At 45.5% G+C, this 27,907-nt stretch overlaps 1 protein-coding gene across 4 annotated transcripts; it reads left to right on the top strand.

Annotated features, from left to right (window-relative positions):
• The first annotated feature begins 111 nt into the window (after positions 1 to 111).
• Positions 112 to 27,890, top strand: EWSR1 (EWS RNA binding protein 1). Of its 4 annotated transcripts, none has more exons than XM_007490500.3 (17): positions 112 to 488; positions 5,317 to 5,353; positions 5,487 to 5,538; positions 7,962 to 8,085; positions 13,774 to 13,960; positions 16,237 to 16,404; positions 17,709 to 17,920; positions 18,893 to 19,082; positions 21,934 to 21,968; positions 22,481 to 22,513; positions 22,854 to 22,972; positions 23,688 to 23,817; positions 24,692 to 24,814; positions 25,371 to 25,533; positions 26,645 to 26,742; positions 26,995 to 27,247; positions 27,488 to 27,890. In XM_007490500.3, exons 1-17 carry the CDS (start codon positions 476 to 478, stop codon positions 27,525 to 27,527), a joined length of 1,977 nt encoding a protein of 658 aa, XP_007490562.2. In that variant the 5' UTR covers positions 112 to 475; the 3' UTR covers positions 27,528 to 27,890. The 4 variants fall into 4 exon arrangements, 3 of the variants coding, with proteins under 3 accessions (XP_007490562.2, XP_001364505.2, XP_007490563.1); XM_001364468.5 differs by having other exon boundaries at positions 143 to 488; positions 21,931 to 21,968; XR_008917278.1 differs by lacking the exons at positions 21,934 to 21,968; positions 24,692 to 24,814; positions 25,371 to 25,533; ... (1 more) ...; positions 26,995 to 27,247; positions 27,488 to 27,890 and having other exon boundaries at positions 143 to 488; positions 23,688 to 23,706.
• The last annotated feature ends 17 nt before the right edge of the window (positions 27,891 to 27,907 follow it).

The raw sequence follows: 27,907 nt of genomic DNA, 5'->3' as shown, positions 1-27,907 counted from the left end.
CTCCCAACCTCCCCCCACTAGGATTAGTCAGCAGTTGTGCCACAGCCTCAGGGTCCCTTCCCCCAACGCTCCCGCTAGTCTTCGTTTTTCCTTGGGGAGGACTATTGTGAGACGACCCCTAACATCCGTAGGACGGAACCATTCAGCGAATCTCCGCCTCGTTGGGGAGTAGGTTCCGAGAGCGCCCCACCCCTGGGGCCAGGCCGCAGAAGCTGCTCGAGGCGCTTCCGGAGACACTTAGACGCCCCTGGCCTCCGGACCCCACCCCTTCGGACCCAGGCGGCCTTCGGATCGGAAACCCCTCCCCTCGCCTCTGTCCATCTCTAGCGTCTTTTCCCCTCCCCCTGCGGACCGATACGAGTGGTAGCGCCCGGGGTTGTGCGGTCCGCGCCTGCGCAGTGCGGCGCCGAGAGGGCAAGCGACCGAGGGAGAGAGAGACGGACGTTGAGAGAACGAGGAGGAGGAAGGAGAGAAAATGGCGTCCACGGGTGAGTATGGCGCCGGGGTCGTAGGGCCGGCCCGGGGCGAGCTGCGTTGGCGGTTGAGGGAGCCGGGGCCTGCAGGCGTTGGGGGCACCGCCGTGGGGGTCCCTTCGGGGGCTGTGGGGCGGCAGGGGGCGGCGGCGCTGCCCGGTTGGCCGTGGGGCGGGTTCGGGGCCTACCGCGGCCTCCCCTCCCCCCGCGGGCGGGTGGGATTCTGGAACCTTCCGCCGCCCCCTCCCCCTGAGTGTGCGGGCGGGTGGGCGGGGAGCTGGTCGGAGTTGGGGGGCGCGTCGGGGGCGCGCAGTGGGGGCGGGGGGCGCGCGTCGACGGGGGCGCGCGATTAGTAAGAGGGGGAGGATGGGGTCGGCCGCGCGCGCGCGCCCCCGCCGCCACTTCGCGCCCGGGTTAGCCATGGCCCGGCCCGGCCGCCGTCCGCCGCCACGGCCGCCTCCGCCGCCGCCTCCATTGTGTCCCCGGGCGAGGCCTTGCGGCGGCCCGCGCGCCTTCCCGCCACGTGGGCCGGGCCGCCGTCGCCGCCACGCCCTAGGCACGGAAGCCCCTCGAGGGTAGGCGCCGTTTGGCCTCGGGAAAGCGGTCTGGGGCCCCGGCGCCTGGGCACGTTATTATGACTCGCGGCTCCCTCCGGGGTCACCCTCCTTGCTTCCAAAGTTCCTCTAGGAGCGGAGCCCGCCGGCCGGGTTCTTTGTCCGGTCTGGGGACTGCTTGTGACCATCTCTGGTGGTCTGGGACTTAGGCCGCGGGGACTCCTTTAATCCTAGCCCGGTCTGTTTAGCAGTGAGTAGGAAGCGGAAAAGAGAAATGCTGATCCTGCATCTTATGCTTGGGCGCTGCGGAGAGGCCGTGTGTGACCCCGAGAGCCTCGGGAGTGACGGAAACTAGGTTGAGCGGGCCAGGGCTGGAGGAAGCCAGGGACTCTCTTCTCCGCTAGTCTGTTTCTGAAATAAACAAATCAGTGGGGCCTGGGTTGGCTGGCTGGCAGCTCCCCTCTGCGATGTTTTCCTCCACTTAAGCAGGACAAAAGGCGGTGCGGGGCTGGCCTGGGGGAGTGATCTCGGCGCCTGACCGACCCCCGCTGTGCGAGGAGGAGAGAGTTTTCTCAACCTGCTTTTGGGCTCAAGGAGAGTCGCTGCCTTAGTGTGTTACCGCAGCGAACGGCTTCGTACATTCAGGAGGGAGCAATCCCGGCCGATAGGCAGGACCCCCACCCTCCCAATTTGCTTCTGTAGACCCCGACGAGAGGCTCCCTGGCTGGTTGGAGAGGGAAGAAACCTGGGTTCAGATCGGCATTCGGGAGGGCTGAAATCCAGAGAAGGGAGAGACATTCCTGAAGGCTCCTTCCCCCTCAGCATGTTGTACAGAGTTTGATAGCCAACAAAAGGGCCTTGTTGTCCTGGGATTCAGCCGGTCTGGTAGTGGTCACTCAACTGATTTAAGGTCCCTCCTTTGCTCTCCTCAACCTTTGTTAGTGAGTTGGGGGAAGGGACTATGCTGGAAAAGTGATTTATCTGGTTATTACAAAGTAGTGTGGCTACTGTATGTAAACTTGGACGTTAACACCGTCCAGCTTTGGGACCTAGAAATCATTCCCCCCACTGGGAAATTTACGGTCTTCTGCGATTCCCTCAGGAATGTTTAGCCCTTTTTTTCTGTTGTGCCCCTGTTGGCACTTTGCACCCCTTCTCAGAATGTTAAGTACATAAAACGAACTGCAGAGAATTACAAAGAAAGCCAATTATAGTTATTCCAAGAAAGTTGTTTTTTAAAGTATGTGGATTCCAGATTAAGGGCCCCTGGTGATCCTCTGAGATTCTCTTCTAGCCCTAATGTGTTTTTCTAGGCATTGTTTTTAATTGTTTTTATGCCTTTAGCTTCCATCTTAGAATCAATATTGTATTGGTTCCGAAGCACAAAAGCATCAGGGGCTAGGCAATGGGAGGTCTTGACTTGCCCAGGGTTACACAGCTGGAAATGTATGGGGCCAGATTCGAACCCAAGATCTCCCATCTCCAGGCTTGGCTCTCAGTCTTCTGAGCCACCTAGCTACCCCCTCCAAGTTGTCTTCTTAAGACTCTTAAAAATAACTGGCAGGTACTATGTGCCAGACACTGCTAAGTACTTCACAAATATTATCTCGTTTGATCTTCACAACCCTTCAAGGGTAGAAGTATTCTGTTATCCCCATTTCCCAGATGAAGCTGAGACTGAGAGGCAAAGTGCTTTGCCTAGGGGTCACACATCTAAGAAGTGTCTGAGGCTCACTTTTAACTCCATTCTGTCCATTGGGTCACCTTGCTGTCTCAAGGTAACTTGTTATAACAAAGTCTATTTATTGTCTGAGGACATTAAATAAATAGTCTTATGTTGATGGCAAATCTGAAAACCACAATAGATTTGATTCCTGTATAATAGGAGTAGTACATAACCACCATAGAATCTGTGTGACATTTTGTTTGGGATATTTTATGCCTATGGGAGAAAACAATATTAAATGTTTGAGAATTGACTTTTCAGCATGTTTAACTAAATTTTCCTATTGAAGGGGAGAATTTTCAGATGTAATTTCAGTAGTTAATTTATTGCTTTCATACATCCCCCAATCCCTAGTCTTGTGCAAAAAATGCACTTCAATAATTCAGTTATTTCCAAAATGATGCTGAAGTAAATATCACATAAGCTAGTTAATTTTAAATAAGGTTAAAGTAAGAATATTTGCATTTTAGGTTATCTTATTTGGTCACATGAAAGAAAGTTAGCTTAGGAAGGATAATGGGTAGTGTTACTGGAAATGCTTGAGTTTTGATTAAATAGTTAGATTTCTATTATTGTAGATAGTTTAGGCAGATGATTTGGTGATGACAACTCCGGGTTCCTGAAGTAGAAAAGAGGAAAAGTTACACATTACATATTGAAAGATAAGCAGCCTCAAAATCTTGAGAAACCATTCTCACTCAAGGGCAAAGGAGCCTGAGTGGATTCTAGAATCCATACGTGAAGAGCAAAACTGTTGCCTTCAAAGGAACGAACTCAAACTTTCCCAAGAGTTGCCTTTCTGTTTCCACCCTGATAGCAGTGCTCCCCTTAGAACAAACTGTGCCTTCTGCCTTGGTGAGGAGAGTTCTGGTTTGCTTGACTGGACTTTTTTGTGGAGATTCTTAACTTTGCTTATTCATTAAGCTCCCCACTCCCACACTCCGCTTTTGTTATAGTCCACTAACATTTATTACCTTGGCCTCTCTGGTTTCCCTCCTACTTATAAACACCCCATTAAGACATTTTTTTCTCAGTAGAAATTTCTTTATTGAACTGCTTTGCTTTCTGGTAAGGTTGGGAAAGGATTGCAAATTGACTTCTTAACACTAGTCTGGTTGTAGACTGACCACTAGTAAGAATGGAGACAGTTATATGGCAGAATGGGAGAAATCTTACCCTCATTCCCTGAATAATTTGCTTAAGGTTTCTCCTGAATGACTACCCATATGATTACCTCTAGACTATTTGCAGTTTTAGGAAGATTTGTTTTTTCTAAAAAGTGTTTTTTCCCCCCAAAAAGATTGACATGCTTCAAGGGACATGGAGATCATACTATCAGTTGTTTTAAAAGACTTTTGCTGTTACTGAGAATGAAATGTCTTTCTCCAGATCCCCACATGTTCTATAACATCTCAAAAGAAAGATTGGCAAAAAGTCTTGTTAAGTAAAAATTATGATCTCTGCTGCCCTCTATATAGGAAGTAAGCAAGCCTTGTGCCCTTAACAAATATTACCTCATTGGATTCTCTCAACAATCCTGGGAGGTAGATGCTATTATTATCCCAATTTAAAGATAGGGAAGTTGAGGCAAAGGTTAAGTGATTCACCTGAGGTTATGAATTGAGAGTATCTGAGGCCTAGATTTGAACTGGCTCTCCCTGATTTCAGGCCCAGCTCTATTCCCTGATGAATTCTCTGGGCTTCTTCTTAGCCCTTTATCTGTGTCATTGAAGCAATAAGCAACAGAGTCTGGATTGGAAAACCATGTCCTCTGGTTGAAAATGCAGTGTTTCTTCCACTCCTTTCTGCTTCCCCTCATCTGTTTGTTTTTTTTAATTTGAGGCAGCACAGTGGGTAGGGTCCTGGAGTTGGGAAGACCTTGGACATTTCACTTCTCTCAGAAGTTTCCTTGTCTGTAAAAAGGGGATCATAATAACACCTGCCTCCCAGGGTTGTTTTGGGGGTCAAATGAAATATTTGTAAAATGCTTTACAAAACCCTGGAGTGCCATATAACTGAGCTCTTTCAGGGGTCCTGGCTCTGACCAGAGGCAGGCATTTGAGATCTCTAGTCAGAATGGTTTTTCCCTGGGAAGCAAGGGAATCTACAAGGGGGGTGGCCTTTGCCTTAGAAGCTGGCACTGGTTTATCTACTTGAACTTATTCAGAATATTTAAATGTTAAGTGGCCTTGATTTTTTCCCCCTTTTTTATTCAGAGATACTTTCCCAAGAACATGTAATAATAATTTTCAATATATGTTTTCTGAAATTATAAGATCCAAATTTTCTGCTTTTCCTCCTCCCTCTTGGAGATGGTAAGCAATCTGATCTGAGTTATACATGTGTTATCATGCAAAATACTTCCATATTGGTGGCCTTGATTTTTAGCCTCTTAGAAATTGAACTCTTGCTTTTAGTGCAGTATCTAAGAAAGAGGCTCTTCTGTCCTTTGTCACTCCCGAAGTTCCCGGTTTACCTCCTGACATTTGAATCACTTGCTTGTTCCTGTTTTGAATTTTTTTTTGGCCTGGCATTAACCTCTCCTTTTCCTTCTCTCTTCTAGACTATAGTACCTACAGTCAAGCTGCAGCCCAGCAGGGGTAAGTAATGTTCATCTTTCTATTAGCATGGAAGAGAGGCGAGCATTGGCTTTCAGTTTTCCCTCTCGTCCAGACACATACAGGTTGAAATGCTAGAATCTTGACCTTTGATATGTTCTGTCTCTTTTTACAGCTACAGTGCTTATGCAGCCCAGCCAGCTCAAGGATATGCACAGACCACCCAGGTAATTTTGATATCTCCATATACTTAGATTTTAAGGTATAAAACCCAGAGGTCAGCATTTCTAGGGTTATTTTACCAAAAGCCATTTAAAAACAGAAGCCATTGAGACCCTGGCCAAGTCACTTAACCCCCATTACCTAGCCTTTATCATTCTTCTGCCTTAGGACCACTACACACTATTGATTCTGAGACGGAAGGTAAGGGTTTAAAAAAACAGCAGCCAGAGCAGACAGACTTTGACATTATATCTGATCTTTCTGTTTTTAAACTGTTACCTTCCATCTTTGAATCAATACTATGTATTGATTCCAAGGCAGAAGAGTGGCAAGGGCTAGGCAATGACTTGCCCAGGGTCACAGAGTGAGGAAGTATATGAGTCCAGATTTGAATCTCAGGCTTCTCATTACCAGAACTGGCTCTATCCACTGAACCACCTAGTGGTCCCCCATATTATCTTTCCTTAGACTGATTTGGTAAACAAATGGGGGGCTTCTAAATTCATTCAACTTTTCCTGCATTCATTTTTCACCTGAATTAGTAATATCCCTGTGGTCATAGATATACCTTAGAATGATTTCATTGTAAAAGCGTTAAGATAATTTGTCTATAGCTAAAAGCAAATGACAACTACTGAACCTCTTGTTTCCTTGTCTGGAAAATGGGGGTCGTAACATTTCAGAATCACAACTCCTAATATTTGACAAGACCTCTAGATACCTGACTTGGCCACCCTTTTTTTGATACTCCTCATCTTATTAAAGTGCAGCACACATTCTGGTAGTGTCTTAAAAGTTTGCAAAGGGCTTGCTATGATATTATTTTACTTATGGGGGAGATAGGAGAATATTGTCCAATGTTCCACTTGGCTTCTCAGGACTGTTAACTTTTTTCCTGGATGCTTGCTTCTTTTTATGCGGTTTTTAAGATCACATTAGTTGTTTCAGTTGCCATATTCTCCTGTCACTGCTCTTTGAGTTGTCAGTCACCAACTGTGTGTCTCCCATCTTGTACTTGTGAAGTTGAAGGACCTGGACTGGGTATAAGATTGAACATAGAAGCAGTTTGGTGTGGCAGATCAATTGTCAGACCTGCAGTCAGAACCCTCAGATGGGGTTCACAAGCTGGCAGCTTCTTCACTTGTGACATGGCTGTCCTTTTTATATTGCATACATCTTAGATCTTTTTGGACCCTGTCAGTCTAAGCTTAACAGTCGTGCCTTTTGGTTCTTTGAGCACCCAAGAATGATCGCTTTCAGCAAGGCCAACCAGGTGCCTACTTGGCAAAGGCCTTCTCCCTCTCCTTTGTCTCAGAGTGTTGGACCTCCTCTGTTTGGCTAGTGTATGTGTTGGGAAGAAAGGTTAACTGTTGAGCCAACCATTAGTAAAAAATGTCCTCAAACAGAAGACAACTTGATGGGAGATAAGTTGTAGAACTGTCCCTCCCCAGCTTTTAAGTTTGACACCAAATTGGAACTGTCCTGTGGCATCCAGTCGATTCCTGATATTGTGCCATGAAACCTATTGTAGGTACCACCACCATGATCCACTGACTGGCAGTTCTTGTATAACTAGTCATTCAGATGAAGCCAGTGAGAATGAATAGTCTCAGAGCCAAAGAACAGTTCATTCCTTGCCTGTTTTTATGTATTATTGAATGTTCTAGTTCAAAAGATAGTGCCTCTCCAGCTGACTCCTTAGAGGAGACTCAAGTATGGTATTATTTTTTTGTTTTTAACTTCTACTTTCTGTCTTGGTAAGAACTCTTTAAAACGGAAAGACAAAGACTAGGTAGGTGGGGTTAGGTGACTTGCCCTGGGTCACAGAGCTAGGAAGTGTCTTGAGGCCAGATTTGAGCCCAGATCTCCCAACTCTAGGCCTGGCTACCCCCAAAGGTTCTAGCATGTTCATACTCATTATAACTGTAGGAGTCTGTGTGGCACTGCTTAATCAGTCTGCATGCCCAGGTGACCAAAATATCCTCTGGTGGACTCAGTCATTCTGATTCCCTCTCTGGGCTTTTCATGTAACATTTGCTTGTGTCTCCTGATCCAGCTCTGACCGTCTGACACCTGGGTCCTCATTACTCTCCCTTTGGGCTCCTTGGCTGTCTCCAAGTTAGCTGGGAGTCTTGCTGATGAAAGAGCCAGGGGCTCAGGTTACCAAAATGTAAGGCATTGAGTAAGGGATAACAAGCAGCCGTTCATGTCTGCCTCTGAGATTTTGCCTGGGCTGCAGAGAATGGATTAAATGGCAGGGCTCAAGTTCCACTGGCCAGCACGTGCTGCCTCTCCTGGAGATCTCCTGCCTAGAAAAGAGCTCGCCTGGACTTTGTTCTTCTGTGTAGTTGCTTAGAATCTGAAGAGGGACCTGCCTTGCTCAGCTTTAGGCTTGCTACTAAATCTGTGGCCTTTTTCTCCTGGGCAGGCATATGGGCAACAAAGTTATGGAGCCTACGGGCAGCCTACTGATGTCAGCTATACACAGGCTCAAACAACTGCGACATATGGGCAGACTGCGTATGCAACCTCTTATGGACAGCCTCCAACAGGTAAGACCCTGCAGGAAAAGGCTTGTTAAAAGAGGGTCTTGGAGGAGTGGGGGGGAGGAGGGGCGGCAGCTTTTTTTCCCTTCTCTTTTTAATACCCTGATCAAAGTGAAGGGGGGGGATAAACTAGGGAGGAGAAACCCACCCTTGAAAAATATTTCTTGAGTATTTGGGGTACTGGTTCATGACTGTGGAATGAATTGGGCAGCTCTGCAGAAGGCATCAAGGCTATAAGGAGTTGCCTGGACACAGATAGTGGAGAATGAGCTGGATTAGATTTGGCTGCTTTAAAAATCAAACTGGTTAGTGAACTTGACTGCTGACTTCTGATGGTACACCCTCTACTTTGTGTTTTGTGCTTTCCACAGTAGAAGGGGCCAGTACAGGTTTGACTTTCCTGCTCATTCTTGCATGGGGAATGCTTCGTCATCTTGTCTAACCCTGTGATGTTAATTCACCTTTTAGGTCTTCATGTATTTATCCCTGAAACCTAACATCACATCACTCCTAGCAGGTGCCATTTACAGACCTGGGTGTTTTCAGTTTGGTTTGGGGAGGGTTTTCTTGTTAAATATAATAGTAGCTTGCCCCCTTCCCTAAGGTATTCCATGTGCTGATTATCCAACTGATTTCTATTCTCTAATGGGCAAACTGCATGGTTAGACATGATTTAGAGAATCCAATCACCACCCTGCATGGCCCTTGTTTGTCTGTGATTTCTAGTCCAGACATACATTTAACTTTGTCTTAATAAACTTTGTGAGTTTATTTTCTAGTCCACCTTCAGTCGTATACGCAGCTGTTTGGGGGAGCTAAAAATGCATTCAGTAATTAGATCAAATTATAGTGACATTTGGGTTAAAAGAGGAATAAATGAAAACATGTACCGCACATGGTATTTGATTCTGCTCAGTTTTTAAGTAACATTTCTAGCTGCTCTTTTTAAAAGGTCCTTATGTCCAAAATATTTTAGAGGCTTCCCTCCAAATTCATACAATGGGCTCAGATTTTGGAGGGGAGAGGACCCTAAAATAATTCATCCAATTATATAGTATATTAGTGCAGAGCACTCCCTAATATGCCTAATTGCTGTGTGGCTGATTAATATTAAAAACATTCATTGTAAAATTGTCCCCAATGATAGTTGCAGTTGGAGAAAGAACTGAAATGAACTTTTCATGTCATCCTGTTTATTTGAAGTGTTACTTGAATAGGAATGGTAAAGCTCTTTGTCTAGACTTCAGATATGTTTTCCATTTGGTGTTTTCTCAAGTACTTCTTTGTGCTGAGCTCTGTGTCAGACACTAGGGTTACCAAGACGAAAGGGAAACAGTGCTCTGAGGGGCTGGTGCAGCATGTTCTCAGGTACACAGATAGAGACAAGGAAAAAGGGAAAGGGCAGTGAACTGCAGGGACCAGGATAGGCCTAGGACATGCCCTCGGGGGAAATAGCTCTAGCTTACAGTTGAGTTTGCTTGGAATGAAGAATTTCTGTAGGGGATAATATAAATGTGATGTCAAATTTGTAAAGGTATTGGGTAGCTAGATTGGTAGAAGGTCTTAAATGCTGAGTGAGCTAGTGGGGAGCTCCTGGACTGTTTCAGTGAAGAGGTGGCATGGTCAGGTTTCTGCCGTAGAAATACTCTCTGACAGCTCCTGGGAGAATGGATTGGAGATAGGAAAGGCTGGAAGCCCAGTGGGACCAATTATACCTTGACCCCTCTTGACAGTGCAGGTGAGAGGGTGGCAAAGGTTTGGCCTAACGTCAGCAGTATCAGTGGTGAGAAGAGATGGAGACTGTTGGAGATGGGCCTTTCCTCTCCCTCAGGATATTTGCAGGGTCTGTTTTGTACCTTTTTTTTCCCCTTGTCTGTGGAAGGCTGGCTGTGATCCCCAGCATGGCACCTGACTTGTCATCCGAGTATGATATTTTTGTGTTCAGTTGAATTTGGATGAATGGTGGGTGAGGGAGAGGGTAAAGGGTGATGGGTATCTGATAAGATGGTGGTGCCCACTACAGAAATAGGCAAGGGCTCAGAATGATGGGTCTTTGTTGGTTATGAGAAATTTGGTATCTATGGGAAGACATCTAGGATGAGAGCCAACGGGGAGCTGCTGATAAAGAGCTGGATTTCAGGAGACAATAGAGCTGGAGACTTCAGTCACTAATGAATGTAGAGATCGTGAAACACCTGGGAACAGATGGGATCACTAACCAAGATGGAGGGGAGGAGAGGGAGGAGGGGCTGTGGCACTAGCTGCCTGAGTTCAAAAGAAGAAGGTTAGAGGGCTCAGTTCTTAAGAGTTCAAGACAGAAAATGCTGAGTTATCTGCGAGTTAGAGCTCTAACTTTAGAGACCTCTAGTGGTCAGATGGTGAGACGAGAAGGCCCACTGGCAATTGCAAAGGTCAGAGAACTGATTGGGTAGTAAGAGGAATGGATGCCATAGACTTGATTCTCTAGAGCTTAGTAGTAACTCAGTAAAAGCTTAAAGGGACTGCTGGGTTTTCTAAGGATGGCATGTAGACAGTGAGAGACTTGAAGAGGAGTCAAGCCCCCCTGAAAGAGATGGGAAGGAATGGGTTTAAGGGCCAGGTTTGGGGGGCTCTGCCTCAGGAAGAGCCATGTCAAAGGTTTTTATCAGAAAAGAGATTTGGTGCAGACGGAAAGAAGAAAAGAGGAAGCCGTGGGGGGAAGGGATCTGAGACTGGCGAAAAATGGGAAAGTATCAATCATAACTACCCAACCCAGTGGGTGAGGGGCCTGCCTGAGATCAGAGAACATTGAATTGGACCCAACCTCAGGAGAAAGGTAGCTGTTAAGACTTTAAGATGAGGACTGTTTACAGGACTGGGGCCATTGTGTAAGTCTTAATTTGCTGAAAGCCCCCCAGGGTGAGACTGGTCTGATAGTCTCCTTACAGAAATTAGAGGCCTTGAAGAACTAACTACATGTAGCTCATGAGCTGACCCATCCCTGCTAGCTAGTTATATTAATTGGATGTGAATAACGGCATAATCGAGCTGTTTTTGGTTGGCTCTCTCAAGTTTTAACTATTTCTTTGGCTTCTAATTTTGTTTCTAATTAGATTTAACAGCCTTCCCTTTGGTTTAGTGAAGCCTTCCTAGTCTTTTCTTTTGAATAACAAGAAATTACTGCACTATTTGGCCCGGTGTTAGGGCAAGAAGTGCCTTTGGGCACATTTTCTCACCATTTTTGTCTTGTCACCGTGATTTTTAAGAAAACTGAATGTTTTCTTAAAAGTGAGATGGTCATTTTAGATTTCTCCATTTTCCAGCATGTCGAAGAAAATGTTCATGTTGCCAAGGAAAGTATTTGAGCAGTTTGTTAGAATGGGACTAGATTGCAAGAGAAAGGAGATCTGAAACCTTTTCCCAAAGATCCAGGATTTCCATTATATGACTATTCCCTCTGCTGGTAGAGAATCTCACCCCTCTCTTCACCTTAGCAGATAGAAGTTGTGTGGCCTGAAAAGTCCCAAGCAAACCAAACCAGCATGTGAGTGGGGCCATCCTTCTGACACCAAGCTCTCCGAAGCCAACCAGCTGGCTGGCCTTGGGGTATACACAGTCAGTTACCAGATCCATGAGCAAAAAACTTCTCCAGTTGGAAGACCAGCCAGAGCTTGTGGTCCATTGGCCTAACTCAGGGTTTTCTCTACCAGACACTGAAAGGGAATTTTCATGGAACATGAAAATTAGGAGCATTTTACTAAATAAGAGATTTAACCTTATTTTGATTTTTTTTTTTTGTTAATGCTCCTTATACTCCTTTCCTTCAAAGTCTTTTCAGTTTGTTAGTCTTTGATCTTTTTCTGTAATCATTTTGCTCAGCTTTTCAAGATACTACAGATTAATAAAGATGATTAATTATCTTAGTCTCTTACCATAATCATTATGCAAAATAAGGCACTAATTGTTACTGTGCAGTTTGCTATGATGAATTGGTTTCTGGCAAAATGTCATTTATTTAAATTGCTTGCCTTATAAATTTTGTAGAGGACTTGTCATGGTGGGTGGGAATAGATCTTGTAGGAGTGTCACGATAAGTGGGATTGTGTTCTGGCTAGAAGGAAACCAATTTGGACTTCACAGTGGTTCAATTTAGGACTCTCCAAGACTAGACTCAATGAGTTGATCACATTACTAACATGCCAGCTATGTGAAGATCTCATGGCTTAGTACCTATGTTCTCCACCCTCAATACATTGCCACTGGGACTTCTTGCCTGTCAGAAGGAATAATGTGAGTGGAGAGTAAGTAGATCTTGGGTTTGTAGGGCTTAGCAAGGATGGCAGTGGGGGTTTTTAGTGGGGGGAAGGGACTACCAAGGTCTTGGCATCAATCCACTGGGAGCCAGGATCTGTTTTATGAGAACAGCGGTCACAGGCAGGGGAGTGGTAACTGAAAGAAAGAAGACCAAGTGGTAGCAAAAACAGGGCCCTACTAGGACCTCACCAGTGAGAGGCGAGCTTTCTTGACTACCATGTGACTAGGAAGTCCTGAATTAGAGAAGCCTCAGAGCAGTGAGCCCTAAGTGTTAGTGAGCAGCAGAGAAAAACTTGAATTGTAGGTAGTTGGGAGGAATAAGTCTGGAACCTCAAACAAGATTTTTGATGATGGCTATCTGCTTTTTTTTGATAGTGTGTTTCCAGATTTAAAATCATTATTTTAAATTATTAAATTTCCTTTTCATATGATCTTACCTTTAGCCCCCCCCAACATCAGTGTATATTTTACTGTTGCTCAGTTTTCTGTCCCATCATTCCTCAGACTTGAGTTGACCTCTGCTTTTTCTGGAATTTATTTTTTACTATAGGAGCTAAACAGCCAAGCCACTGTTTTTAGTGTGTTTAAATTAAGTTGATTTCTTCACTTAACATTTGATGGAAAACTTGCTCTCTGGAATTTCTAGGGTAACTCATTTAAAATTGCTGTTAGGGCAACTATCTGGCCGGTTAAAATGAAATGTTATTGCCCTTCTATGTATGTTTGAACTAGTGACCCAGATTTTGGCTTTTGTTTCTTTCCTATGTAAATATTCATTCTGCCCCCATCCCTAGGCTTGGCATTTTTAAAGATGTGTTTGTTTTATAATAGGTTGCTAAATAAGAAAATATAGTGTTAGTGTACTTTGCAAGTGCAGAATAGACAAGAAAGTAAAAGTTTAAAACAGGCTGATTCTGTTGTGATTTTGAAGTGATACTAAGAGAGCATTTTTCATGCATTATCACTAAAGAGGATATAGAATTAAAAGAAACCCAATGTTTTCCCGCAAGGAATAGTTTTAGAAACAGACCTCAAAATTCTGGGCGAAAAAATTCAAAAGTACTCAAGAGCTTCGTCCTGTGGGGCTATATACCTTTTGGGATTGTTTGTGTAAGAGAAGATATTTAACCAGGTAATATTGTAAACATTGAAAATGGCACTTAAAAATGGGCTTCTGGCTTGGTATGCTGATTTAGGAGCCCAGTTCACTAAGCCTATCATAGATCATTACTCATAGCTTTAGAGTCAGGAGGGACCTTAAGTCTAGCCAGTACCCTTACTTTCTCAGTGAGGCACAGTCTTTCTGATTTAGATCTGAGGTCCTTCTCATTGTGCCATGTGGGTTTGCCAGCCCTCCTCCTCCTGGGGAGTCTAGAATTAATTACCTCTTGTTTGTTCTAGGTTATACTACACCAACCGCACCTCAAGCTTACAGTCAGCCTGTCCAAGGATATGGCACGGGGGCCTACGATACCACCACTGCTACAGTTACGACCACCCAAGCATCCTATGCAGCCCAATCTGCATATGGCACCCAGCCTGCTTACCCAACCTATGGGCAGCAGCCAGCAACTGCAGCCCCTGCAAGGTAATGCCATGCTTACCTGTTGCTAGTCTCTGTCAGGCTCCAGTGTCAGTTTGTTAGAATTCTTCATGCTTTGGGGGCTAGAGAATAGACCCTTGCAGAAACCTAGTGTTTAATTCCAGGGGAATTTTAACCTAGAATATGACTTTTCTTTTAGAGAAGTATTCTCCCATTCATATATTGGGAACACTGGATCCGTCCCTCAAGTGTTATTACAGTAGGTGCCTTCTACTTGCAGAAGCAAATGAATCGGCCTTGCGCTCACCACAAGGGCTTTTCCAAGTCTAGGTTCCAAGAAAACACAGATTTGTGCCACTGAGTGACTAAATTGTGTAGTGCTCATGAGTTATATAATCTGTCCTCAATGGTAATGGGCTTTAGGGGGAGTGGGGTATTGCTCTGGTTTACCCAAATGTATAATTTGGAACCAAGAGGAGTCTTGAATTTTTGGGTTGACTGGTAAAATTGTACTTTTAACCTGTTTGGTTTCACCAACCAATGTATAATGTGGTTTTCTCTTTTCTGAAAACTGCTAACTGCAACAGGGGTGGTAGCATGGGACCCCGTTGTCTGAACACCACATCTCTAGGAGGCCATGCTGCTTCACTACATTTGTTTTTAGACTTGGCAGTTAACAGTTTTCCTCTACAATTATAGATGGGCCTTAATGATAAGAGACACAAAATCAGGTGTGTCATCAGCTGGGTACCATAGTGTATGTTGAACAATAGGGTAAGCAATTTCAATCTCCCCTGGCTGGTTAGCAGTGGGTAAACAGTATTACTTGTTGCTTAACAGAGGATTGAAGGTCTTTACTTTAGCCAGTGTACTTGGTGGCTGCTACAGCGTTGAAGGAAGTAAAACTGAATTGAAAGAAAAGCTTGTAGGGAATAAAGGAGAGATCGACTTGTAACCTAGACTTATTGTCTGCTGTAGAGGTAAGAAATTAGCTCGGGCAAAGACTGGTGAAATTACTTCTGAAACACACAGTGAGTAATCAGGACCTATCAGAGTGGCTCATATCTGAGGAGCATGAGCCAGTTCAGTTTCTTCACGTTGGGTCTCCCTAGGAACCATTTCAAGTAGCTGACTGGTGACCTATGGCACCCCATTGCAATCGACTTCAACACTCCAGGCAGTTTGTAACGGGCCATTTTTCAGTGTACTTTCTCATTTCAGTAAGTCCTTTGAAGCCAGATGCCTCAATCCAACCAAGAGAGTATATCTACCCTATCTCTGAACTATCTAGGAATTGGGATGAAATCAATTAGTTACTGCCTCAGTTCCTTCTTTGTCGCTGACTATCTTCATAGTTTCTCATTCCTGATACTTTTTAAAACAGCCATCGAAACAAAAGCCAGCTTTCCTAGTCTCCCTTCTGTCCCCACAGTCCCCTTGTACTGGAAATGGTGGAATGATCTCTTGGCCCTCTGGAAAAAGTCCTGAGGTTGGACTCAGCCTGGACAGGCCTGCATTTCACAGCAGTTCTCAGGCCTGCCACTGCTTGTCAGTGCCCCGCTTCCAATAGTTTGACCCCTTTCTACTGCATCCCTAGTGAGAGGCTAACATCAAGGCCATATGTATAGCTGATGTGCTGGCCTTTCTAGGCTTTGTATTGGTACCTTTTCCTCGTGAGGATGGTCCACACTTCACCTGACCCATTTTATTTTTTGTGTCCTCGGCTGGTAAACAACTGCCTGGTTTCCATGACTGCTCTAGAAGGATTTGGGGAGAAACAGCCCAGCCCCACTATGGTATTGCCATGAGGTGCACCTTGAGGCAAGTTTAGATGACCCATCATCAAGTTAGCATCTGTATACACTTCTAATTTCAAATATTACAGATGAAAACTATATTTCAAGGAATACACTCAGATGCTTTTATTACACTAAAATATACCAAACTTCGGGTTTGCATAAACACTCCTGTGACTGAAAAGTTGTGAAATCCCCTTCTCCCCATTGTCACTTGTCTAGTGAGAAAAAAGCCCTCTCCCCTGCAAGCCACCTCCCCAACCCAACCCAACTAACTCTTAACTACCTTTATGTTAGGGGAAATGGGGAATGTGACTGAATGAGATAAATTTGGGAACATTTCCCTCCCGCTCCTTAATATTCCCTTCCAGCAAAAGCATTTATAAACTCGCTCTGAGGAGCCTTCTTATTTCCAAGATGGTCCTAAGGATATGTGCTGCTCATATGTGGAGAGTGCTTAGGGATTTATAGTAAAGTGTTCCTGGAAGAAAGCTGGCTTCTTACTTTGTACATTTCTCCTTTTAGACCCCAGGATGGTAGCAAGCCCGCTGAGACTAGTCAGCCTCAATCTAGTACAGCAGGCTACAGCCAACCCAGCCTAGGATACGGGCAGAGCAACTACAGTTACCCACAGGTGCCGGGCAGCTACCCCATGCAGCCAGTCACCGCACCTCCATCCTATCCTCCAACCAGGTAACTCTTGGGATGTGACTGAATGTGCTTTATCTCATCCTTGGGGATGATGACATGTTCTATGAATTTCTAAAAGATGAGCCTGACACCATTGCCTTTGCTTAAAAAAGGATAATTCCTTAGTAAAGGAATAGGGTTGTAAAGATTAATGATGATGATAATTAGGGGTGGGGAGACAACTTTTAATTGCTATGTAAACACAACACCAAAAAGAGACTTAGCTGGTGTTCTTGTCCTGTTCACCTCTTGTTTGCCTAATTTTTGGCCACTTCACTGTTCAAACATTGTTGGAATTGGAATGGACTTTAGAGATCTTCTAGTTCAGGAGTTTTGTCTCTCTGGAAAAGCCTATAGACCCTCTTTCAGAAGATTGTTCTTAAATGTATAAACTCAAATACATAGAAATTAAAAAGGAGAACAATTATATTGAACCATAGGTGTGATTTATTTTAATTTGTTGTTATTTTTATTTTTGTTTTCCCCCATCTGGTTCACAAAATCCCTGAAATCAGATGACTTCATGGAGGTTGATGGACCCAGGTTAAAAAACCCAAAATCTAGACCAGTGCTTCTTTTTTTTCCAAATTAAATTATTAAAACCTGGAAAATGAATGAAATCAAATAATTTTGCTTTTTAGAATTCTGGTAAGATACTTGATTGAGATTTTGCCTCGGAAGGGAAAACAGCATCTCCCTCCCTCGCCCCCTCCTCCTTCATCAACAGAGAACAAGGAATTTTTTTTTTTTAATTAATTTTTAGGTCTTGTTTCTGTCACTCCTCCCCTTCCCAAATACTGAATTTGTGCCTAAACTTCTGAAAGGAATTGGTACTTGCCACTCTTTTTATTTGCCTAGTTTTCTTTTTCAAATACTTGGCATTTAAAAATTTTAAAGCACATCCAAATATTTGAAGTCATTGAGCCAGAGTAGCAGGGAATACTTTTGAGAGTCTTCAAAGAAAGAGGATTTGTTTTTTTTTTTGTCTTGGTGGTCATATGTAGCTATCCAAGGGAGTTAAAAGAGAATTCTACTTGGTGCCTAGTGTTCCTGGACTGAACAACTTTGGAAGCCACTGGAACCCCTAAGTCTGGCTTGAAACCTCATGAGTCTCAGGCCCAGCTTCAGATTCCCAGTTTTTCTTGATAGAGACCCTAGGGTGGTCTGGAGATTGTTTTCTTCAGTGTCCAACTAGTGGATTGCCCCTTCCTTTGCATTGTGGTGGGATCATGGTCCTAAAATTTCCCTTTGTTCTAGGAGTTACTGCTTCTTTCTTTCCTAAAAAGCTTTCAATTTTTGTCTTTCAGCTATTCCTCTACCCAGCCGACTAGTTACGATCAGAGCAGTTACTCCCAGCAGAATACCTATGGGCAGCAGAGCAGCTATGGACAGCAGAGTAGCTATGGTCAACAGAGCAGCTATGGGCAGCAGCCCCCCACTAGTTATCCCCCCCAAACTGGATCCTACAGCCAGGCTCCAAGTCAATATAGCCAACAGAGCAGCAGCTACGGGCAGCAGAGTGAGTTATTTGGAGAAAATGAGTGTCCCAGGGTTGTGTTTTCAATTCCTGGACTGGGCTGGCTATTGATGGTGGTCACTCAGGTGGCCCCAAGAACATGGATCCTGTGCTTGCCTCACATGACACCCAGAGAATATCCCCTTAGCTTGAATAATAACTTGCAAAGAAAGGGCAAAAAAGATCATTGTTGCCCAGAGTGCTTAAAGGAAACCAGCATTTTTTACCACCTCACCTGCCAGGTCAAGCTTTACATAGCCTGGGTGTGTGGACATTTGTAAGGCTGATGGCATTGAAAATCCACAGAGATTTGGGGCAGAAGTTCCCACATGTCACTTTATCAAAGGGGTTTTGTTTGTTGGTTTGTTCAGCATTAACATGGAGAACAAATGATTCCTCGTGTTGGAAATGTCATTGCAAACCACAAATAACTCAGTATTCCCATTGGTAAAAAACTTTTCTCTCTGTAGTTTTTGTCTTCTTAAGTGAAATTCTATCTTCATGAGTATTCCCCCTTTATGTCTTCTTATTAGTTCTGCCTATAGCCGCCAATTCCTGAATAAGTCACCCTTGAAGTGATAGGAAACCCATATTTCCATATTGGGAGTTTGTTTTTTTGCCCTGTGTCCTTTGCACTCAGCTTTTTTCCCCCCCTTTGTGATACCAAAGCTTCATGTTGGGGTCTGTAGGGTTTGGAACTATGACTTCTTGTCTTGCCCTATGCTGAGACTAAACTGTCTTGGTTTGAAGTCCTGACTGAGTAGTACCTTCTGAGGAAGAAGGTGACTTCAGTTTTTGTGTATCCTCCCAGCCAGCTGAGCAGGTTCATGCTGGTCCCATGAGCGCTCCTAAGCTGGGCAATCCCCTGACCCTTCACAGTTGTGACAGTTCCCTGGCTCTAAAGAGGGGCAGTGAGCTAGAGCAGGCAGTGCTGGGGGGCTGCTCTGAGCCTTACTGGTGTGACTTTCTCTTCAGGTGCGTTCCGGCAGGACCATCCCAGTAGCATGGGTGTATATGGGCAGGAGTCTGGAGGCTTTTCCGGACCTGGAGAAAACCGGAGCATGAGTGGCCCTGATAACCGGGGCAGGGGAAGAGGGGGATTTGATCGTGGAGGCATGAGCAGAGGTGGGCGGGGAGGAGGAGGAGGAGGACGCGGTGGAATGGGGTAAGAGCAAACCTTTTCTCCTTTTACCTAATTGTGTTTCATCCATAGGATTTTCAGTGGAAAGAAGGGACTGAAAGATATAAGAAAAAATTAAACCTACATTTCCATGGACAATCTGTTGATCTCAAGTCATCTTCCAACATGGAAATGGCATCTTGGTGGCAGAAATGGCAGTATGCGTTTATCCTGCCAGTCTAGTTTGTTGGGTTGGGGAGGGGCAGGAATGGTTCGGAACCTAGAACTTTCAGTTCCCTTCATGGTTAATTACAGAGGTAGCAAAATATCCTCTGCGGGTAATAGAGATCTGGGATGGAACACACACAAACCTTCTAACAATTCTAGGTTTAACTGATGTCTCTGAGTGGTTGTCTTGAAATGTCAGATATGTGTGTAGATAATATGTATTTAGAGAGAGCTGAATAGATGCTGCAGAACTCTGATGTCACCTGTTGGAAATGGAGGCTTGTCCCCACCATCCGTTGGTGTTAAAAGTACAAGAGTTGTTGGGGGTGCCTCTGGGTCAGATAGCTCCCGCTGCCCACGTTGCACCAGGTGAATGAACCAAACGCAGAGATTTGGTTGGAGTGTGCTGACCAAAAAGCCCACGAGAACTTAGCAGGCTAGTCTGGTCAGTTTCAGGACTGCTCCCCAATGGAGCTGTAGCCTATCCTGAAGCAGTTGGGCCATCTTGATTGATGGCACAATCTGATTTAGCAGAACTGGTTTGTTTATCTCAATAATGCTATAGCCCTGCTCCCCTTTCCCTCCCCTGTCCCACACCCCACCCCTTCCCCTTCGGGTGTCTGTGCTTTAATGAAGGTGAGGATGGTACGTTAATATTGGTGCTTAATGTTAATATACAGAAGGCCTAGCTCTGTGTGTGTTCTGTCCCTACGTAAACTAGTGAAAAGTTATGCAGAGTGTCGTCCAAAGTTCTCATGCCGGCTCATTGAGTTACTTGCCAAATTGATATAGACGTTACAATTAGAATGGATAAAGAGCTCTGCCACACATCTGAATGAGTAAATGCCTCAATGGTTAGAAGCCAACAAAAAATGTTGTTTGCTGTGGCATTCTGCATAACTTGAACAGAAAGTAAATCTGAAGGTTGTGGTGAAATCTTTATTGGAGGCAACATTGATATTCGTGTGAATACACATACATTTTGGAATGACAAATTTGAACCCAAGGAAAAGATTACAAATTGGGGGGTGGTGGAGGGGAACCTCATTATATTCCATTGTAAAGGTTTCACCTCTGATGGATGTTCTAAAGTAGACCTAGACACTTGAAATGACTATCATCATCACGTCTCTAATCCCCTAGAAATTTTGGTGCTTTTTTTTTTTTAATTGCAAACAAAATTCTCAAGTTCTTATTTTTTTCATTTTAATGCTATTAGAAGTAAAGTAGACTTGACTAATAAAGGGAGCCCCTCTTTCTGGATGTAGTTTGTCTACTACCAAAGCCATAGAAAAGAGCATGGCTTTCCCCCGGGTTTCCCAATAGACTGAAGCAGTCTGTTGGACCTTAGGGGGCAGGATAGGGGACCTCCCCCCCTTTTTCGTGGTGTGGTGATGGCTTTCAGTGTCTTCTGCAGGTAAGGCACTCATTGTTGTTAACATGCCCTTTTTCATTGCCTCAGTATTTTGATATTTTCATTGGCTGTTAAACGTGGAAACTTTTTAACATGCTTTGTCGCATTTATATGCTACAGGTTACAAAGTGAGAGCCTTGTATACACTTCAATACTTAAAAAGTACCCGTACTCAGTACTCAGCCGGCAGCATAATGAAAAGTGGGACTAGACACGGTGTCCATATGGAGAGGAAAAAATATACATAGAATATTTTAAACAAAATGTATTCATTGTATAAATGGAATCCTTCTGTAACTTTGGTAACTGCCTACTTGTTGTTTGGTAATGAAAACAGAGGAGGTATAATACTACTACTACTCTAGCATTGTGTAAAATTAAAGTGTAAACTTTTGTGTTTAAAAAGAGAGAACATTTTATGGTGTGTATTTTTAAGAAAGGAGACAAAGCTGCATGCAACAGCTTGGAATTGTATTTTGAAAATCCTCCGGTATTAAAGGTGCAATACTGGCTAGAAAAATGTATGCAGCGAGAACTGCTTCTCTGCCCCAACTCTGCTCTCCTCCTCCTCCCCCCCTTAAATTACAGCAGCGACTTCAGGCTGCCCCATACAAAGATACAAAGATTGGACTTCCTGGGACCTAAATGTCTGTAAAGCTGTACCCCCAGTCCATTGAGCCTTGGCCCTTTCTGTAAACTCTCCTTCCACAAAGACTGTTCAATCCATCAATAACCTGAATTGTATGGCTTTATGCTGAAGATTTGATGGAAGTGCCCTCTGATGTGTGTTGTAGGCATTTTATGTGGTTGTCTCCTGCTTTATTCAACTGTTAACTGGTTAGGGAGCCCCGAGGCTCAGTTGACGCTCCCCATTTGGAGAAAGCGGGGGTGCACCTTTATGTACATGGCAGCAAGAGAGGGTTCAGCAAAATGTTGTCCCAAGTTTCTTGCCCCTTCTAAACTCCGGCCAATGATTGGTTTTGTCTTCCTTATTTGCCAAGTATTGCACTATTAATACCCACCCCCAGAACTGAAAGGGCCAGCCAGACTGGTGTATAAGATCAGACAAGCAAGGTTGTGTATAAAGAGCGAGCTGAGCTGCCCGGAGCGAGGCCTAGTGACAAGCTGAGAAAGATGCATTGTTTGGAGATGGGGTTAGCCAGTGCCCTTCTTCCCCACGAGCCCCCACGGCTCCGAGCGGCACTGGCTTTGTAAAGGGAAAGGCCTTCATTTCTTCGTTTATCCCCCCAGCAGCGCTGGAGAGCGAGGTGGCTTCAATAAGCCTGGTGGTAAGTTTTTGAGTATTACAATGGATAGTGTTTAAAAAAAAAATGCAGTCAGTTCTTAGAAAAAATATGATTTTTGTTAGTGGCCTATACAACAAGACTGTAATGGGTACTGCCGGCATTGCATTAGGGGTAATAAGGTTAACCTATGGTTACAGAACAAAGGGTAACTTGAAGTATTGAGCGACTGCTTCTGTAATTTGGGGGAACAGACATTTTTACAATTTGGTTTATTTGGAGGAAAAAAATTAATTTAAACTTAACACTGATTGGCACGTTAAGCATTAAACAGGGTAATATCGGTTAATGGTTTAAAAGCAAACTTGTAAAAAGCCCTAGCCCTCTGATCACCAATGTTAAAAGGGACACTGCTGCTTTTTGGCAGTGCGGGTCAATTGGAGTTTAATGAAGCCCCATCACATGGTGGTGTAGTAGATAGTGATGTGTGTTTGTAAGGTGTGCGGCTTGCAAGACGTGCACTAACGAGCCTCTGTGTGCTCTTTCCTGATTGGCAGGACCTATGGAAGAAGGACCAGACCTTGACTTAGGTAACTTGGACTCTTTGGGCCTATTTCTTCTCTCCTTAGTGCAGGGTTTGGTGGCATGGTGAATTTTGCTCCTATGTCCTTGCTTCTTGAGGTCACTCGTGGGCTTCTTAGTATTCCTTTTACTGGCTCAGCCCTCCTCATGAGTGAAAGATTCAGGCATTCAGGGTTGGAGGGAGGCCTCAAAGATGATCCAGTCCAACCCCTCCCTCCTGAGGCAGTCCATGAGCACCGCACTGAGAATTCTTCTAAACAGTGCCAACAGGCAGGTGCCTACTGCTCTCTGTCCCAGGTTTCAATGGGAACTAGGTCTGCTGACACTGTTGGCTTCTTTACATTTTAGGCCCACCTGTAGATCCAGATGAAGACTCCGAAAACAGTGCAATTTATGTACAGGGACTGAATGAAAGTGTGACTGCTGACGAGCTGGCAGACTTTTTCAAACAGTGTGGGGTTGTCAAGGTGAGTAAAAATGTGCTCTCTCCCTGCTGTGCACCCAGCAATGAGAAAGGAAGCTTCCAAGTCTTGAAAGACGGGACCTGAGGTTTAGATTGATCAGGACTGCCTCGGGCACCTTTGGCTTTCTGGAGTTTACACGTGGAGGTCAGTATTGCTCTGTGGAAAGTCATTTAGCTGGCACCAGAGCAGGGAAGATGAGAGAATACCTTCTGGAAACATGAATTCATTTCTTTTAAGCCCAGTATCCTTTTTCTATATGAATCTTGTCCTGATGGAAAATTTCCTGAAATGTATTTCTCCACTTCTTTGCGGTCTTAAAAAATTTCACCTTTTCACAATGGAAGTATTATCCTGAACATCCTCAGACTTGAAGGCTTGCTGCCAGGAATTATTGGAGTGCCAAGGCAGTAGCTGCTTCCCAGCAGCCTCTTCCTCCCCATCTGTAAACTGCAGTTAGCAATGCCTCCAGACCTCTCCTGAGAGCAGAATACTGCCTGAGTTTGGAGACAGCTGCTTTCAAGGCTCTTTAAGGGGGTTCACAGTAGCATGTGACCTGGAGGAGTCATTGCTCTGGGTGACCCTGCTGTATCTGACAGGCTGAGCCCCAGAGCCATGGGCTGTGTCTTTCTTGATGTGCTCATTGGTTGTGCAGGGACCTGGCCGTTGAGCCAGAAGAGAACTATTTGGCCACTGCATAGATGTTGTCTTATTTGTCTAGATGAACAAAAGGACTGGGCAGCCGATGATAAACATTTACTTAGACAAGGAAACCGGGAAACCCAAAGGAGATGCCACCGTGTCCTATGATGACCCACCTACTGCAAAGGCTGCAGTAGAATGGTTTGATGGTGAGAACTGAGGCCTAGGTTGGAACTGGGCCTGCTTGGGTTGTGGGTAGAGAGGGTTGAAGAAGCACAATTGACCTCAAATCTGGTTGATTCAGGTTAAGGCTTTGATCCTGCAAATGGTCACCAAGACTTCCTCCAGTGGGTTTTGAAAGGGGAAGGAAGTTAAGAACCATTTTAAAATCACCCTGATTTTCTCCCACCCATGAAAATAAATCTTGACTGTGTAGGCGTTTTTCTGCATATGACCAATTATTTCTTGGGACACCTGTTAGAAACTCACTCTGGTTCTTTGGTTGAGGCACATAATGAAAACTTGGACTCTGCAAGGGAAGCCACATCTCCCACTCCATTGAGAAACCATGGAGGAATTTCCCCTATTGTAGAGGACAGCCCACTTGAGGGTGGTGGTAGAATTATACTAGAATGGGCAGCAGGGATTGTAGACTACCCAGCTTGGAAGAGAACACAGCATAGGAACTTGGGGGCCCAGAAGGACAGAAGAACCAGAACTAAAAGCGAGCCTCTTGTTGGCTAGCTTGGTTCTTCCTTGCTTTTTGTTTTATGCTAGAAGTGAACAGAGTTCTTGGGTTGATAGAGAGCCCTCACCCAAAGAGATTGTTCAAGTGGGAGAGAGAGACAGAGAGACTCTCTCTCTCTCTCTCTCTCTCTCTCTCTCTCTCTCTCTCTCTCTCTCTCTCTCTCTCTCTCTCTCTGCTTTTTCTTAGGAAGGGTAAATGTTGAAAAGGCATTTTTGATTCTTTCTAGTCTAAAATGATGATGATGTTAAAGTACAGGTGACCAGCCTGCTTTCTTCACTGTGAGGAGGAAGCAGAAATATGTACAAGAAAAATGCATGCCTTTTGTCTTATTGCAGGGAAAGATTTCCAAGGGAGCAAACTCAAAGTGTCTCTTGCTCGGAAGAAACCTCCAATGAATAGCATGCGAGGTGGTATGCCACCCCGCGAAGGCAGAGGGATGCCTCCCCCTCTCCGAGGAGGTAATGGGTGGGCTCCTAGCATGGGCATGAGAGGGTAAAAGACTTAGAATTTAGGAAGGAGCTCCTCTTGCCATTGTGGGAGGCTAACATGAAACAGATGATAGGATAGCATTGTTCTGTTTATCCCATACTTCAATGACTAGATTCCCTCACGGCAGCCTCATGAGGGAGGAAATCCGGGGGCATTGTCCTCATTTTCAGGACCCCCAAATGGCCTCAGGAGCCTGGGATTTCTCTGAAGCAGCAGCATCAGAATTCCAACCTAGCTCCTCCCATTTGGGATAGAAACAGGGGTTTGTCTGCATGGTCCCCAGAAAATAAGTATAAGAGAAATGCAGAGGAGGCGGCAGGGTGGGCCACCAGGGAGGTTCAGAATAGTCTCCAAAATTTTGTGGAACAGCTGGGGGGGGGGGTGATTATTGTAGCTGTCTTTGTGGGTATTTTCTCTGAAGAGCAGGCTTATTCCTTAGGAAATACTTTGTTCTAAGGAAGACTAGGCTTAGCATGATTTTCTTCTTACTAAAGGCAAACATTACAGAGTTTGTTTTCATTGCAGGTCCTGGAGGACCAGGGGGGCCAGGAGGTCCCATGGGTCGAATGGGAGGCAGAGGAGGAGACAGGGGAGGTTTTCCACCAAGAGGACCCAGGGGTTCCCGTGGAAACCCCTCAGGAGGAGGAAATGTCCAGCACAGAGCAGGGGATTGGCAGTGCCCTAATCCGTATGTATATTCTTCAGTAAAATAAAACTAAGCTTACCACTCTGTGGCAGTAGTAGTTAGTAGCAATTCAGAAGACTCGAGTGTGCTACCGTAGTGAAGGTGTTCAGGAAGCTCCCACTCTGTCCAGTCCCTGCAGTCTAGGGGGGGAGACAGAGAAGGTGTTCAGGAAGTTCCTACTCTGTCCAGTCCCTGCAGTCTAGGGGGGGAGACAACGCACAGACACGTCTGTACAGAAAGCTGTGTGGAGGCTTCTTGCACAAGGAGCTCACAAGCAGAGATTTGAAGGAAGCAGAGTGGGGGGGGGAGACTCAGTTGGGAGAAAATGTCCACTGTTGGGTTGAGTTCTCTTGGGTAGGGAACAGCTAGGATGCCACGTGATTGCATCGGAGGACGTGGGGGAGAGTAAGGTGCAGAAAGACTGGAGGTCAGGAAGGGCCAAATAAGGGCCTTCCTGTGGAAAGTGGGAGCCACTAGAGTGGGTTGTATGGGAGGGTGAGGTGAGCTCATACTTGAGCTTTAGGCAGCTGAGAGGGGGGAGCCCTGAGGTGGCAGAGCCTTCTGCACCTGCACTAGCGGGGGTCAGGGGTGAGGGGCTAAGGGTCTGCATCAGCTTTGGGAGGGGAGACTCCCAAGTTGTGAGCCCCAGAGCCTGGGAGCATTGTGATTCCCACTCTGGCAATAAGGAAAGAAGAAGGAGGTAGGGGAGCACTGGAGGGAAGTTGGTGGTCTTGTTTTGGGTGGAGTTAAGACAACGCTGGCTCTCTGGTGGGAGAGGAGAGTTTGGAGGTTAGGGGAGAAGGAGATGTGAGAAGCATTGGTGGAGAGACAGGGCAGCACTTGAGGCTGACAGGCCACGAAAAGCAGGCATTGGTCAGATGCTGAACTTTGTCCATGGTTCTGTACAGGAAGAGAATTGGACCCCATTTTCTGGTAGTTCTGTGCATTTGAGGGACCTTGTGTTTCAGTTCTGCTCCCTGTGGTTTGTTCAGGCTCAGTTCAGTGAAGGCCGGCCCGGCCTGTGCAGAGGGCCCTCGAGCATCCCTTGTGGAGGCTTGATTTTCCTCACCTGCTCCATGTGTTGCTGACTTCTGTTTGATCCCTTTCTGTGCAGAGGCTGCGGAAACCAGAATTTTGCCTGGAGAACAGAGTGTAATCAGTGCAAGGCCCCTAAGCCGGAGGGATTTCTGCCACCACCCTTTCCACCTCCGGGTAGGCATCAGGATGCCATTTTCTAGTTACTTCCCTGCTTGGTGTCCCAGGAGGGTGAAAATTAATGTTCGGTTGTTAATGAGCAATGACTGGTGGTCTTGCCAGACGCAAAGGTGGGGTGTCGGGAGGGTGGAATCTTCCATCTTGTCCCTCAATTGCAAAGGGTTCGAGGAAGGATCAGTCCCCTCCTTTCGTGAACTTCCAAGGATGGGCGGCCCTTGGGTTCAGCCCTGACTGTTGCCGCTTCCCTAGGTGGTGATCGTGGCAGAGGTGGCCCCGGTGGCATGAGGGGTGGCAGAGGTGGCCTCATGGACCGTGGTGGGCCTGGCGGTATGTTCCGAGGAGGCCGAGGTGGAGACAGAGGCGGCTTTCGGGGAGGTCGAGGCATGGACCGAGGGGGCTTTGGTGGAGGAAGAAGAGGAGGCCCTGGGGGTCCTCCTGGACCTCTCATGGAGCAAATGGGCGGCAGAAGAGGAGGGCGTGGCGGGCCCGGAAAGATGGATAAGTATGTTTGCTAAGGGCCATTGGGGAGGGAGGGGGAGCAGGGGGGGCAGGCAGGTCGGAGATTACCAAAGGGGAAGTGCCAGGTGAGCGAGCCAGAATGGAAAATGGAGTGAGCAGGAGGCCCAAAGCCGCCCTGGTGCGGAATGTCTGTCCTTGGACTCCCTCCTAGATAGAAAGTGCTGTGCAGGCAGCCCAGAGCCGAGCCTGGACCCTTTAACAGTGGCTGCTTCTTGCCTTGCAGAGGCGAGCATCGCCAGGAGCGCAGAGACCGGCCCTACTAGGCGCAGAAACCCCGCAGAGCTGCATTTACTACCAGATTTATTTTTTAAACCAGAAAATGTTTTAAATTTATAATTCCATATTTATAATGTTGGCCACAACATTATGATTATTCCTTGTCTGTACTTTAGTATTTTTCACCATTTGTGGAGAAACATTAAAACAAGTTAAATGGTAGTGCCCTGAGTTTCTTTTCCTTCTTTTAAGATGGTTGTTTAACGGAGACTAAACCAATGAGAAACCATTGTTGTGAGCATGCTCAAATATCATTGTGTGGAGACCCAGGAGGAGAACTAACTGTAACGATGTTAATGGTTGTGATGTTTTTTTTTTTTAAATAAAATTCCAAATGTTTATAAACGTAATACCTCTCGGCCTCTGT

The sequence above is a fragment of the Monodelphis domestica genome, chromosome 3 (assembly GCF_027887165.1).
Source record: "Monodelphis domestica isolate mMonDom1 chromosome 3, mMonDom1.pri, whole genome shotgun sequence".
Classification (NCBI taxonomy): domain Eukaryota; kingdom Metazoa; phylum Chordata; class Mammalia; order Didelphimorphia; family Didelphidae; genus Monodelphis; species Monodelphis domestica.
This window is presented reverse-complemented; position numbering and strand designations above follow the sequence as displayed.